The sequence below is a fragment of the Oryctolagus cuniculus genome, chromosome 1, assembly GCF_051225735.1.
Source record: "Oryctolagus cuniculus isolate XC-2025 breed Fujian yellow rabbit chromosome 1, ASM5122573v1, whole genome shotgun sequence".
NCBI classification, from domain to species: domain Eukaryota; kingdom Metazoa; phylum Chordata; class Mammalia; order Lagomorpha; family Leporidae; genus Oryctolagus; species Oryctolagus cuniculus.
The window spans coordinates 15,130,572-15,146,366 of NC_142867.1; the positions used below are offsets into that span (position 1 = coordinate 15,130,572).

At 40.7% G+C, this 15,795-nt stretch overlaps 1 protein-coding gene across 1 annotated transcript in view; it reads right to left on the bottom strand.

Moving 5' to 3' along the window:
- LOC100356345 (fatty acid desaturase 2-like protein FADS2B) overlaps positions 1 to 14,598 on the bottom strand; it is a 37,224-nt gene extending 22,626 nt beyond the window's left edge. The window contains exons 1-3 of the mRNA XM_002708962.6: positions 14,016 to 14,598; positions 4,114 to 4,224; positions 14 to 211 (exon numbers count right to left, since the gene is read on the bottom strand). Of these exons, the coding sequence (XP_002709008.1) occupies positions 14 to 211; positions 4,114 to 4,224; positions 14,016 to 14,336 (630 nt within the window). The 5' untranslated portion in view covers positions 14,337 to 14,598. The remainder of the gene's footprint in view (positions 1 to 13; positions 212 to 4,113; positions 4,225 to 14,015) is intronic.
- Positions 14,599 to 15,795: the final 1,197 nt, after the last annotated feature.

Below are 15,795 nucleotides of genomic sequence, written 5' to 3' on the forward strand. Positions count from 1 at the left end.
GGTATCTGCTTACCTGAGAAACTGTGAGAAGAAAGGCAACGAATATTGTAACAGTCCAGCCATTGCCAAAGTGATATGGGATTAGCCAGGCCAGGACTTCTAAAATCAAGATCTGGGCGAGGTGAAGGAAGAAGAACCCAAAGTTAGCATCGAACATGTTCATAGCCTCTAATGTCCTCCGCAGTTCTTGGAAATCTTCCACCAACTGTGACTGTGAAATAAATAAGCAAACAAGGAATTAGTTCCTACAGAGTGGAAAGGGAACACTCTGAACATCATTAATAATTTATTATATCAATTAATATAATTACTATATTTATTTTATTAATAGTATTTTATTAGCATCAATAAATTTAATTGCTCAGAATTAAAAGCAAAAGAATAAAATGAACAACAAAACCTTTGAAGAAAGGTTATGATTAGTTTCTTTTTATAGTTTTGTAGAGAAGAGAAAGATGAGTAGTGACTTTCCACTGTTCAAACTGTTGTGGAGCCCAGTGATACTAGTTTTGGCAAGAGAGGAAGGGGAGGAATGGTCAGCAGAGAGAAATGCTAGCTCATTAGCGGGTGCAGAGGCCCAAGGACTTGGGCTATCTTCTACTGCTTTCCCAGGCCATAACAGAGAGCAGCCAGGACTCAAACCAGCACCCATATAGAATGCCAGTACTGCAGATGGCGGCTTTACCAGCTATGTCATAGTGCCAGCCACCATTAGTTGCCTTTAAAACCATATTATTTCAGGAATTGCTTGATCTCTGGTCATACTTTGGAGGACTTGATTGTCTATACAGTTCTGTGTTACCATGGTTATTGGTACAGCTTACAAAGTGCTTTCCAAGTCTTAAAGTGTTCAATACGTACAAAGGACTCTTTCATAGTAGATGATCAACAAAGAACATAGTTCACCTTGAATAGCTCTGAGGATCAATTTTTTCTTTTTTGAGAGATTTCCAGTAAATCACCAGAAACAAGATGTCTCTAGTGGCCTTGGGGTGTGTCTGCTGGTTACACTGGTTCTCATAAATGTATTGTGTATATATTCTTGTAAAATGCGAGCATTGGTTTACAAGCTTACACACCTTATCAGGGAGTAAGCATGGGTGGGAAGAAACATGTCTTGGCTTAACGACTATAATGGATATAAAACAGGACTCTTGACAAAATAACTAGGTTATGAGAAAGGTAACAAGCATGTACAAATGTGAGAAAGGAGAGAAATCGTAATAAAGAAAAAAAATGCCATGGAAATAATTTTCAAAGCCAAAAATCTCATTGCAAACTTCATTAATGTAACTTTTAAAGGATCCACTCCATACAAAAGTCTAGATAATCTCTCCTCCAAGTCTCCAATAACCTTGGAATATTGGTGGTCATAGATAAATTTTTAACTTTTATTTAATAAATATAAATTTCCAAAGTACAGCTTTTGGATTATAGTGGCTCCCCCCCCAATAACTTCCCTCCCACCTGCAACTCTCCCATCCCCCGCTCCCTCTTCCATTTCATTCACATCAAGATTCATTTTCAATTATCTTTATATACAGAAGGTCAATTTAGTATATATTAAGTAAAGATTTCAACAGACTACACCCCCACAGAAACACAAAGTGTAAAGTACTGTTTGAGTACTAGTTATAGCATTAATTCACATTGTACAACACATTAAGGACAGAGATCCTACATGAGGAGTAAGTGCACAGTGAGTTCTGTTGTTGATTTAACAATTGACACTCTTGTTTATGGTGTCAGTAATCACCCTAGGCTCTTGTCATGAGTTGCCAAGGCTATGGAAGCCTTTTGAGTTCACCAACTCCGATCTTATTTAGACAAGGCCAAAGTCAAAGTGGAAGTTCTCTCTTCCCTTCAGAGAAAGGTATCTCCTTCTTTGATGGCCCGTTCTTTCCACTGGGATCTCACAGAGATCTTTCATTTAGTTTTTTTTTTTTTTTTTTTCGCCAGAGTGTCTTGGCTTTCCATGGCTAAAATACTCTCAGGGGCTCTTCAGCCAGAACCGAATGCCTTAAGGGCTGATTCTGAGGCCAGAGAGCTGTTTAGGACATCTGCCATTCTAAGTGGTCATAGATAATTTTAATCATTCTCTATTATTACTGGCCACTCCTTGGGTGTCTCCCAGCCTGGTCATTTGTCCTAATTCATTCGTTGTACAGAGCAGGGTGGCACCAAAGCCCAGAATAGATTATCGGTGAGTGACAGATACTGGACTTCAAACCTCCTGATACCCAGTTTTGTGCTCAACACTAGTATTTTTTATATAGAGCAACTTGAATATCTGCATAGATGTCCTAAAGAAAATGTATGGTAGACCTTTCTGAGAGACAAATATTCTTTTAGAATTAATTGATTATCTTTAGCTCTCATTCATTAGAGTTTTTTTTTTACAGAATTTTTTAAGAAATAATTAAATTTTTTATTACTTTCCTTTTTTAAGCTAACATCACCTGCTCCAAACAGTAAGAATATAACTGGAAGTTTGTAGATTACTGATAAAACCATGGATCCATGGTAATAGTACGTAAACTGTATTAAGCATTCATATGTTGCAAACACTGTCCTAAGTGACTTCACTTCAGTCATCTTCCCAACTTCTTATGAAATTGGTCTATTGCTGTTGCCGTTTTGTAAGAAGAAAAGCAGCAATGAAGAGGTCTGGAAGTGAACTAAACTCATAACTTGAGAAAAGCTTGCTGAGGGTGTGAGTTCAGGCTGCGTCCCCTGTGTGGAATGTCATGGGCCTGAGGAGATAGCCTAAGTGTTAATCTTAGATCTGCACATATCTGGGTCCATATCCTCAGATTCATCCTGATACCCTCTGTGAGTCTATCTCCTCCTTTCCTAAAGAGGGAATAAAACCTTCTCTATCTGCTTTATGATGGTATGTGGATCAGTAGTTTGTAAAAGGAATTTCAAAGGAATTCAGAATCAGGCCATATAAGTTGTTATAAAAACTAAATGGCCAAAAACATAATTGTTTGATATTTAGTAAAACATTTTTAAGTTGTAGGTAAAATCATCACAGTGAATTATTAGTCTTATAGAGACCCTGTTCTTTAGAAGACAGAATTGCATGGAGTCACAATGTTACAGGAAGAATGACATGCATTCTTGGGAATACCTGAAGAGAGGGGGTCAGAGAAAAGTGATTTACAATCCCTGTCTGTGATACACCAGAACCAGCCGTGGGAATTTCAGAAGGCAGCATATTCTCTCTGAATGATATTTCCAAAAGTAGTAAGAGTAGTAGTTAAGATATATCCACATCTTTCATTCAATAGCTATTCATGGAGTTCTTGCTACATATCTGATCCTGTGTAGGTAGGTTCTAAGGACACATGGTTAAGCAAGATAGTTATATTTTCAAGTCTCATGGAACCTAGTTTAGCAGGGAACACTGACGTAGACATTAAGTGCATAATTACAAGCAGTCACTGAAAAAAAAAATTATATGTGTGTGTTGCCTGGCATGAAATAGGTGCTTAAGAACATGAAATTACTGTTTGGTGCAGGGCCAAAAATTCCATTAGTTTGTATCACAGAGGACTAAGACTTCTGAGGTTCTAAAGAGGCTGGCATTGTTTTCAAAATATGTGGAATACACTCACTTACAGTAGCAACACTTATTCGTGGTTGTGCTTCCAAGGTTTCAGTTATCTGAGGTCAGCACAGTCTGAAAATGTTAAATGAGTAATTCCAGAAGTAAATAGTTCAGAAATTTTAAATTTCATTCAGTCCTGAGTAGCATGATGAACTCTCACACTGTTCCATTCCATCCTTCCAGGGGTTTGAATCATCTCTTTGTCCACAATGCATGTTGTCTGTAGTACCCACCATTGATCACTTAACAGCCAATTTGGTTATCTGATTGATTATCATGGTGTTTTCAATGCTTGTGTATAGGATTCAATTACTATTCAAAATTTCAGGAATCTACCGGGATCTTGGAAAATATCTTCTATGGCTAAAGAACAATGATTGTACTGTACTGTGGGCTCATCCAGGCAGAATGCCTAGTTTCTAGTAGAAAATAGTACAATATTCTCAAACAATGCCTTGTCCCCATCCCTCCACACACTTGGAGTCTGTGACCACACTCACATTTTTGTTTCTCTCCTGGCTGGGTTCTTCTGGGGCAAGCTCACCAATGAGCAGTGGCTTAAGGTACAACTGTACAACATCATGTTCCAGGTGCATGGCTCTGAAAACATCCTGTAAACCATGGAGATGGTTAGAGGCTTAGGAGACATGTTTATCCACATACAGGTTCCTGTCTTTATACCTCATCCTGTGCTTAGCCTGGGCGCTGGCACAGACTCCCATTACAGAGGATTTACTTCCAACTCAGGTTGATGTTATAAGTGGATGGATCAAAATTATACTGGGAACCCCGCTATGAAAGCCTCATTCTGGAGGCCCACCTACTGAATGCGTTACTTCTTTAGGAATGACCATGATAGCCAGATTCTCCTGGAGTATTGATGACATCACTGTTTTGTTTTGTTTGAGCACCAGAAGAAACAGTTACTTGACTTATGGGCCATGATGAAGCTTTAAAATCCAACATCAGTCTTGGTGTGGAGGTCGATCATACTACCTGAAGCACGTTGGCTGCATCTTGGTTCTTGGTCAAGGACCAAGTTCTCTTCTCTTTTCTAGAGAAGAACAGGTTAGACTGACAATTGTGGCTTAAGGTAAAGACATGAGAGATCAAGGGAGAGCAGCCCTTAAGCCCTTGGTTAAATTTGTCACTTAGAGAATCTTATCACTGTAAAATTGCTGTAACGATCTGTTCCAGGCCTTGGTGCACCAGGTACAGAATAGAGGTGACTGGCTGTATTTTTTAAGAAAGATTTTAAAAATTTATTTGAAAGGCAGAGTGACACAGAGAAAGGGAGAGGCAGAGAGAGAAAGAGATATTCCATCTGCTGGTTCACTCCCTAAATGACCACAATTGCCAGGGTAAGGCCAGGCTGAAGCCAGGAACCTGGAACTTCACTGGGTTCTACTAGATGGGTGGCCAAAACCCAAGTACGTCAGCCATCTTCTATTACTTTCCCAGGCGCATAAGCAGGGAGCTGGATCAGAAGTCGAGAAGCTGGGACTTGAACTGGCATTCTGATATGGGAAGCTGTCATCATAGGCAGTGCCTTAACCTTCTGCACCACAACGTCAGTCCCACCAGCTGTATTTTTATCTAAGATGCAGGTTGAGTAGCAATTCCATGTAGTAATGATAAGCAACTGTGGTTCCTATATCCATATCCCACCTAAGTTTGGAGGAGACTCTTCCCTCCCAAGAATTTTAATAATTCTAGGGGAAAAAGGATTCTCCAAGAGGGAGATTCTGGACTTCTTGTGATTATGGTTTTGGGGAGAGGGAGTGATTACAAATGAAGAAATATACGTAAAGTTGTAACTTGAGTGTATGAAACTCACACAATTCACTGTGGAGAGGTGGTGTTGCATAGTACTGGTTAAGAAAATAGGTTGTAGGCCGGCGCCGCGGCTCACTAGGCTAATCCTCCGCCTAGCGGCGCCGGCACACCGGGTTCTAGTCCCGGTCGGGGCGCCGGATTCTGTCCCGGTTGCCCCTCTTCCAGGCCAGCCCTCTGCTGTGGCCAGGGAGTGCAGTGGAGGATGGCCCAGGTGCTTGGGCCCTGCACCCCATGGGAGACCAGGAAAAGCACCTGGCTCCTGGCTGCTGCCATCGGATCAGCGCGGTGCGCCGGCCGCAGCGCGCCAGCCGCGGCGGCCATTGGAGGGTGAACCAACGGCAAAGGAAGACCTTTCTCTCTGTCTCTCTCTCTCACTGTCCACTCTGCCTGTCAAAAAACAAAAAACAAAAAAAACAAAACAAAAAAAAAAAAAAAAAAAGAAAATAGGTTGTAACCATCTTCCTACATGTAAATTCTGGCTTTGCAGTTACTAGCAGTGTAATAATAGACAAGACTTGTCAACAATGCTTCTGCATTCTCTTCCCCAGATGAGAGTGATGATAATAGGCACTCAATTCACTAATTCAATAATTAAATGAATTAATTATAATGCCGATTGGCACATACCAATTTTGCAATACATATTGGCTATTTTTCTGCTATGTATACCTGTAGTGATAAGAACTTACCACATACCTTATCTTCAATTCAGAAATTCAGTTATTTTCTTTTTCTTTTTTTTATTTGACAGGTAGGGTTACAGACAGTGAGAGGGAGAGACACAGAGAAAGGTCTTCCATCCACTGGTTCACTCCCCAGTCAGCCACAATGGCAGGAGCTGTGCCGATCCGAAGCCAGGAGCCAGGAGCCTCCTCCAGGTCTCCCATGTGGGTGCAGGGGCCCAATGACTTGGGCCATCCTCCACTGCTTTCCCAGGCCATAAGCAGAGAGTTGGATCAGAAGAGGAGCAGCCAGGACTAGAACCAGCGCCCATATGGGATGCTGGAGGTGCAGGTGGAGGATTAACCTCCTGCGCCACAGCATTGGCTCCCATTTCAGTTATTTTCTTCCTGTATCCTAATGCCTAATATAGAGTGAGCTCTGAGTTATTTTAGTGAATATCATGAATTCTACATTTTCAAAGCCTGAAGTGACTTCAAATTTACCAGGAACTACCTATAAGCCTACTTGAAAGAAGATGCTCATATAATTAATAAATTTCAGTAGAACTCTGCAACATCAACTCCTTAGATTCACTTCACCTAAGGGTGTCTGGATGCAGTGATGCAAAGAGGCTGTTATCTGTTAGAAAAGGTCCAAGCTCCGGGGTTCATCCTGCTTCTGTATACTTTCTCTGACCATATGGTTTCAAAGGTGGCTTTTAATATTTCACATCTCTGATACTAAAACTTCATTTCCTTAACCAGGTAGAGTGTGATTTAATGATTAAAAAAGTGATTAAAATATTTCAATATGATCCAAATGGAAAAAAAAAACATGTTCTGCTTATCGTTTTGGAGCAGATTGGATGAGACATATCCTGCTGGGTTGTGATCAAGGTGCAGAAGAATGTAAAAGATTGCAATTTCATCTTATTCCGAGCAGCCATCTAGAGTCTTTTTTTTTTTAACTTTTATTTAATGAATATAGATTTCAAAGTACAGCTTATGGATTACATTGGATCCCCCCCCCCCCAATGACTTCCCTCCCACCTGCAACCCTCCCCTTTCCTGCTCTCTCTCCCCTTCCATTCATATCAAGATTCATTTTCAATTTTCTATATATACAGAAGATCAGTTTAATATACATTAAGTAAAGATTTCAACAGTTTGCACCCCCATAGAAACACAAAGTGAAAAATGCTGTTTGAGTACTCGTTATAACATTAAATCTCAATGTACAGCACATTAAGGACAGAGATCCTACATGAGGAGTAAGTGCACAGTGACTCCTGTTGTTGCCATCTAGAGTCTTGAAACAGTTTTTTGAGAGTAACATTGTCCTGGTTTCACTGTTTCTTCAGATCCCTAGGAAGGTTCATAGGTTCATACTATGACAATAGATATTAATAAGCTACAGAAGTTTTTAGAATAGTGGGTATGCTAAGTGAATTATTTCCATGCATTAGAACAAAGGACTTTAAATAGCTTTAAAACCTTCTACTTAAAAGAATTTCCTGACAGAATCTGGATTCCAAGTAAGTTGTGAAGCCTCCTTCTTGAAAGGCCTACAAAAACCAGATGCTATCATCAACATTCTGGGACAAGACCATCCTGCTGAAGAAAGGAGAAGGGATGAAATGATATGGAGAAGAGGATAGTGCCAGTGTTTATAGCATGAGTCTTATGCACATGACAGTCTGTGGGTGGGCTCATAGCCATCACCTTCCTTCTGTGAGGACCATCACTTCTGTTGTACAGACAAGGACAACAAGTCTCAATGGGGAGAGATGTCTTGCCTTGAAATGTTAAAGGCAAAAGCAGAGCCAGGATTTGAACTCAATGCATAAAGCCATAAAGGCCCATTGCAGCCTTAACATGGACAATTATTTTTCTGAAAGGCTTCTCAAGAAAAGAACAATGATAGATTGCTTTGGAATGATGCTAAGATCAGTGTGGACCTACTGGACAGAAGGTAATGATGTTTCTTCAACTTAGGCTTTAGTCACATGAAGCTCTTTGCCTACAGCTCCATCCTACCTCCCTAGACTTACCCTTTGCTTGTTATCTTCTCTACTGGAGCCTCCCGTTCAATAATCATCCCCTGTCCCTCTACACATTCTCTTCCCTTTCCTTCACCACCTTGTCCATTTCCTCCTCATACAAGGTCCTCCTCACCCTTCAAGATCCAGGTTAAGTATTGCCTCCACTAATTTACTTAGGAAAGTTACTCATCATCATCCTTGGGCTCTTCTGATGTTTTTTTCCTAGAGGTTTTCACATTATATTACAATGAATCTGTATCCTTGTCCCTTCTTTAGTGGCTTAAAAAGTTTTTGAGCACTGGGTCTATGTATATAATTAATCACTATAGTTTATGCCAATGGCTGTGCCTGGAATATAGCATGTGACCAACACATGCCTAATGAAAAAGGGAAGGTGGGTTGATAGAGCAATTTTATAATGAGTTGGGATAATCGATGTGTAAGGCTCAGAGGATACAGTTATTAAGCACTACCATCTTCCTACCTTCAGAGTCTCTATTTTTTGACTTTTTTCTGTTTTTGCTATTTTGGCATTTCCCATTTTCATTATTTAGACTCTCCCCTTTTTTCAGATTTATCCATTTATTTTAAAGGCAGAGCCACAGAGAGAAAGGGAGAGAGAAAGAAAGATGAGAGAGAGAGAATCTGCTGGTTCACTCCCCACATGGTCTCCACAGCTAGAGCTGGGTCAGTCTGAAGCCAAGAGCCAGAAGATTTGTCTGGGCCTCCCAAATGGGTGCAGGGGCCCAAGTGCTTGGGTCACCCTCCACTGCCTTCCCAGGCACATTAGCAGGTAGCTGGATGGGAAATGAAGCTGGGAGGTGAACTGGCACCCATATGAGATGCTGGCATCACAGGTCAAGGCTTTGCCAACTACGCCACACTGCCAGCCCTCTAGTTAGCCTTTTGACTCCCTTTTCATTCAAAAACCCCATTCCTTAGCTTACTCATAAACTCATCTTAAAACCGATTATTTACAAGATAGCATCAACACAAGAAAGATGCAGTTATCAGTTTGCCTTGACAAATATATTGGGAATCATGCTATTTTTTTTTTTTTTGCTGTTATTTTTGGGGGATGGAGAGATGTAATTTACTATAAAGGTAGTATGACTCCTATCAGAAGAGAAAAGTAGGTAAAGTCAGAAGGCTGAGATAATATTCTGCTATTGCAACTTAAATGCTGCATATATGTTTTGCTCTGCATGAAGACACTTGACCTGCAATCCACTGGGCATTCCCCTTGCCAAACTGTGAGACTGGGGGCTATAATCATCCAAAAACCGTGCCTTTCTTTATCCACAGTAAGGCACATTGTAGGATAGCAGAAGAGTAGGCTGTTTCATATTGAACAAGTTAATTTCTCTGTATTCTAAATGTAGACAATACTATCCAGACTGCCTCATGGACTCATTAATTCTTGCATTCATTTATTCAGTCATTCTAAAACCTACTGAGGACCAACTTAGTGAATAAGAGTTTAGGCTTTTGAATAAAACATGAATAATTGCTCACAACTCTCTATCCTTATCACTTCATTCAATTGAAGCAGTTGAAATTTCCCATGAGAACTTCACTAGGGGACAAACATAAATTTAGAAAATACTCATGGAAAATGTATGTAGTAATGAAACCAGATAATTAGGTTGTAGACCTTGATTCAGTCACCTCACAAAAGCTCACGAGAAAATTCTCTACCCAACCACAGATCAAGACCCCCATTTACAGACTATTGGGTAATTTTTCTTCTGCTTCCAATAGTCTGGATTTCTCTTTACCCAGAGGAACAAGAAGAGGGTCATTTTCCCACTGCAACTCATTCAATTATTTGGAAAATTTCATTATTGGAAGTTCTTCTTTACATTGAATTTTTTCCAACCCAACTTCTGTCCCCCTTCTCTCTTTGCTATACTCACTTTCTTGTCCCTCTCTGTCTCTCCACCTTCTCTTCTAACCCTACACATCCTCCTGGCTCCCCTATCTTGTAATGGACATCATTACTCTGTTGCCCAAGTCAGATATCCTTACGGCAATTTAGACTCCTTCATCCTGCTTACTTATCCACACTCAGTCTCGACAACTATTATCAACTGTCTACCATCAAAATCCTTCTCCCTGATGGCTTCTCCATTCTTGCTGTCCTTGCCTTGTTTGGGTCTTCAGCGAATTCTCCGAGCTCTATTCTGATCTTCATGTCGACCAATTCTTACCATTTTCATCTTTTAGTTAACTGGGAGGCTTCCTTTTCAGAAAGTCATCATCTCCTCATGGCCCATTTTCATTTGTTAGCCCTTAGACTTCCTTATCTTTCTCCTCCATCTATTTTACAACTAGAAGCACCATTCAAGTGAGAACCAGACCATTTACAAAATGTTAACAACACAGGAAAATGCAAGTATTACCCATTATTTCTTCCCTTTCAATAGCATCTGAGAAACATTGGCTTGTTTTTGTGATGTTGGGGTGGGGAGCAGTGCTGTGCTAGGTGAGTATCATCACGTGTATGTAGTAGAAGGAGAGGCAGCCACACAGCAAAGGTAAAATGCAATCCTCTTGGCTCAAGCACTCAAGATAATTTCCCCTCCTCCTTTTTTCTCTTTCCTGCCCCTCTTCTCCCTTCATCTTCTCTCCATCTTTTTCTTGCCTCATTGTAATGCCACGATAGTTGTATTAATTGAGCACGTACTTTGGCCAGCATTGTGCTAAACAAAGAAAGTGACTAGTTGGCTGGGTGCTTTCTGGAGATATGGATCATATGTGTACTCCACCTTTGTACACGCCCTCTTACCCGCTGCCCCAGCCTTGCCTGTGTTGGCCCTACTTATCCCAAGCCACATGGGAGACTCTTTGCCTGAAGTGGTTCATACTGTTTTCTTAGACAAACTTGTGGCCAACTATTTATTCACATGTATTTCCCATCATCAAATGCTTTGCAATACTCATTTTAATGGTTGCAAAATAGCTCATCATACCTGTACTTCTAATATAATCTATATAATCAAATTTTTTTTTGAGTTTCAGGTTGGCTCTGCCCTTTTCAAAGTGACAGACTTACACCATAGCTGTTAGTGCAGTGACAATAATTTTAAATTATATAGCATGAAAACAACCAGATAACTCCAATCTGTGCATGCAATAAGAGCATGCAGGTTTATTTTTCTTAGTAAAATTTCTTGGATAACATTAAATTCCATCTCAGAGGAGTGAGGAAATCTGTTCACCTTATATAATAAACAAATTAAAATAATTTTTAAAATTATAACAGCTCTTATTTTTTGAGAATGTAATCTGTGCCAAGAACTGTAAGGAGTACTTCATTTTCTCTCTACTGACTTTTGTGACAATGCCAAGAAGAAGCTATGATTATTCCCATCTTTTAGATAAGATGAGACTCCAATAACTTACACAATCTTCTCAGAGGTTCCCTTTTTGCCCAGAGATAAACTAGACTTAATTCCTTCCCAAACTTGTACTTTCAGCCATTAGCCTGGAACCCTAATAAGGGTTTCAGAAGAACTGACCGCATGAATGAATGAATTAGTGACCCCATGGGACAGACTACTCAGGTATCAGTATCTACCTTTTATGAGTCCCGGGAAAAGAATCTCTTTGTAAATAAGAAAAGGATGCTCCCTCTGGGCAGGTGCAGCTGTGGGGCTGGGGCTGACACACAGAGACTGCACTTTGGTCCATATTTGCCATTTAGAGGACCACCTGCAAACACCTCAGAAGCTGGGGAAAGAGTACTTGAATTCCGGCCCTCTGCCACTATGTTCTGTTCTTCACTACAGAGAGTGATGTTTCCTTATCACATGCTCCTCTGGTAGCAGTCAGATGACACCAAACATCATCAGGTTTTCTAAGCCAATGGTGAACAAACAGCAAGCACCAGTCACACTTCTGAGACTGTATATGCCTGTGATGTCAATAATGATAGCTACAATTTAATGAAGTTTTACTGTGTCTGTCATGATGCCAAACACTTTACATACAGGAACCATAAACCAGTCAGATGGGTAATGTCTTTCTCATTTTGCAGATGATAAGTTGAAGCTCTGAGAGCTTGGATAACTTTCTCATACTCACTAACCAATTCTGAAGCTCAGGATCTTTTGTGCCCTGCGTGGCCATGGAGTTCCAAGATTGCCAGAATTTTCCTGGAACCCCCACTCCTCATTCTTCTTGAAACATCTTTCCTTGGAAAATCTTTTCTCTGAAGTCTTTCAGATTTACTTTCCTGGAGTCTAAGACAAAACGAATCCTTGATGGCCTGGGTGTTGATCTTTAAGGTTGCTATTATATTGATCAATTCCTTTTCCTGACTTCCGGGAGATGAACAACCATCAGCAAATTACAGCAGTCTCCCCTGGCTGCCTCACACTGAGTGAGACTATCAGTTCATTTCAGGATGCTTAAAGGTCCATGTCCTCGACAATACATCATTTGAGTTAATTCTGTGACTGATCAATATTTTCTCTTAGTTGTGAAAAGACTGATCCATATATTCCCCGAGTTGTGAAAAGTTGAGTCTGTAGTTTTTTTTTCCCATTTCATATTTGCTAATTTTTTCCTTGTTCTCATGTAATGGCCCTTCCAAATACATGCAACATCTCTTGCTAAAAGCCATTGTTCATTTTCTCAAAGAAAGGTTGAACTTTTTTTTTTTTTTTTGAAAAATAGCATCTGACAGTGTTGAGGGTATAGAATATAGAATGAAACAGAAAGATGGGGGAAGAACAGAGGCTAGACAGAGAAGGGGATGAGGAATTTCTATGCTGTTATGTGTTAATTTTTATGACCTGGATTTAGTAGTTTAGTTCCTCTACCTCTGTTTCCTCATGTGCGCAATATGGAAAATAAAATTCCCAGTTGAGAGAAATCAAATGTTATGTGGAATATTCATATTTTAACAGGATTTTTAAATGCACTTAAGAGTCTGGGAGAACTCCTTATCAAATATGACGTGGAATTTTTGTGTTTTTTATATATATATATATATATATATATATCCTTACATATATCCCATAGTCAAACTACAGTCAAATATCACTACACTTATCAAATATTAAGTGGAATTTTTATGTTTTTAATATCTATTCATATATATATATATATATATATGCCATAGTACAAATCTACAGTCATGCTAATTTTATTTCAGAATCTGGCACTGTCACTTGCTGATGGAATGACCTATTATTTACCATTTGACTATCAGCCACTTCATCTGTAACACATGAGTAACATGTAGCTTCTTCATGGAGAGGTTTAAGTGAAGCAGAGCATTTGAATTTGCCCGTGAAAGTGGTTGTATCATCTGTATCCCACTGAAGGAGCTACAGGAAGCAAAGGAGGTCTTCAAACTCTGAAAATGCAGGTATTTGTTGGCTATCATCCTCATAACAGCATTTTGATGACACTGGGTGAACTGCTTATTTTCTTCAGACACTGTAATTGTAAGAGTCTTAGAATTTCTATTTGTGTGCAGATACTCTTTCCCCCAAGTAATACTCACCAACTTGCAACTGTCTTTTTGCCAGACAGGGGCTCACTTCAAAGCAAAGCAAAGCCAAACACCAAGAACAAAACCAAACCCAGAACAGACAAACATGGTATTCACCGTCAATGCCTGAGATAATCTCAAAGCCCATATAACAATAGCTGAACCGTGAAACTGAACCTGCTTCCTGATTCTTGCTAGATAGGAATCCTGAAAAATTGGTTTGGGAGGAGATGAGTGACTGTGGAGCCTGAACATGTACTTGAGTGCTTTTGGGAAGACAGCCAGGATCTCAGGCACTCTGTAGCTCAGAGAGAGAGAGAGAGAGAGAGAGAGAGAGAGAGAGACTTGGACTTCCTTACCGTGGCATCTTCCCCGGCATAGTGGTTGAGGATCCGGCGCCCACCTGGATGCCTGTCAGCCCAGGCTGTGACATTGTAAACCTTACGACTGATCACCAGCCACTGGTCCGAGTCCTGATTGTGTCTCTGGATCTCCTGCCAGGTGTACAGGTTGAGACTTTTCCTGGGCTCCTTGCACTTCCCATTTGCCTCTTGCTTAACATAGACCTCAGCTTTCCCATTTGCCTTTGGTTTCCCATTTGCCTGGTGATTTTCACCCAGGTATGGCTGACTCCTTCCTACCACACTCCCATTGCACTCGAGTTTTTCTTCAAGCTTCATTGCCCTTGAATCCCTGAGATGTCTGGCTGACTCCTGAAATAGCTAATTCTCTGATTGGTTCCTAAAATGACCACTTTTCTTCCCTTTCATTCTAACGCAGCATGACCCCTAGAAAGAAGACTTTGTAGTCTACTTGCCTCCTAATAAGCCCCACAGTGAGCCCCTCCCCAGCCTCTGGCTTCTCTTAGTGTCCTGAATCTTTTCTGCCCTGATGGAGGCTCCACCACCTTTCTCTCTTCACTGCTTTCCCGGCTGGCTGGCCTCAGCAGCATCCTCCTGCATCATTAAATGTGCCTTGGGAAAGAGCTGGGGCCAATGACAGTCTGGCCCAAAGTTGGGACCTGCCTCCAGCAGGGAGGGGCTGAGCTCTGGCTGTGGCTCCTGCCCTGCATCTGGGTGGGTTGGGTTCCCGTGCTCCCTGGTGCCTGTGAACAGACTTCAGGATTTGCTAATTCAGCTTGTGAGCACAATCCCTCAAAATCTCCAAGATGATATGAAAGTTTGCTGGACTAGGGACATATTCTTTTGACAACTGTCATTTCCACCAAAGGTTTTTAAAATATTTCGCACATTTTTTTAAAAAAAGAAATATTTAGGTTTTCTTTAACAAGAACAAAGCTAAACAAAAAAAATCGTAAGCCAGTTTTTTCTCATTTGCTTTGAAAGCTGTAAATCTGTCAGCATGCCTAAAGGTAACAACAACTGACATTTGCGAGAACACATGATGGCTTACAAAGTCCTTGTCACATGTTTTATCTGATTTAATCCTTGCATCAATCTTTTGAGGGAGGTGCTGTTAGTGCACCACATTCCAGGTGAGAAAACAAGGGCCAGAATCACGCTGCAAGTGAAAAGGAAACTGGTTCAGGAGTCCTCCTGTTCTGGTTCCAGATGCCAAGCCCTCTCCATTCTATTCCCTTTTCTTACGGTCCAGGTATTTCCTTTTCTTCTTCTTTTCCTCCTTCTCTTCCTTTTCTTCCTTCATCATCTTTTAAAAAAGATTATTTTCATTTTATTTGAAAGACAGTGAGAGGGAGGAAGGGAGCAGGAGATACACACATGTGTATACACACATAGACATATATGTTCACACATACATATATGTACACACACATATATATGAAAGAGAGAGACAGAGACAGAGACAGAGATAGGATTTTCCATCCCCTGGTTCATTCCCTAAAATTTTAGCAACAATTGGGGCTGAGCCAGGTGGGAGCCAGGATCCTAGAACTCCTTCTGGGTTTCCTACATGGGTGGCAGGGACCCAAGGACTTGAGCCATCACCTACTGCCTCTCTGGGTGCAGGTTAGCAGGGAGCTAGATCCAAAAGAGAGGAGCCAGAACTCAAACCCAGGCACCAGGGTCTGGGATGCTGTCACCCCCAGTGGTGTCTTAACCTCCGTGTAGCAACTTGACATGGTAGTGTAGAAACAAAACAGAGGAAGATTCTGGGGTG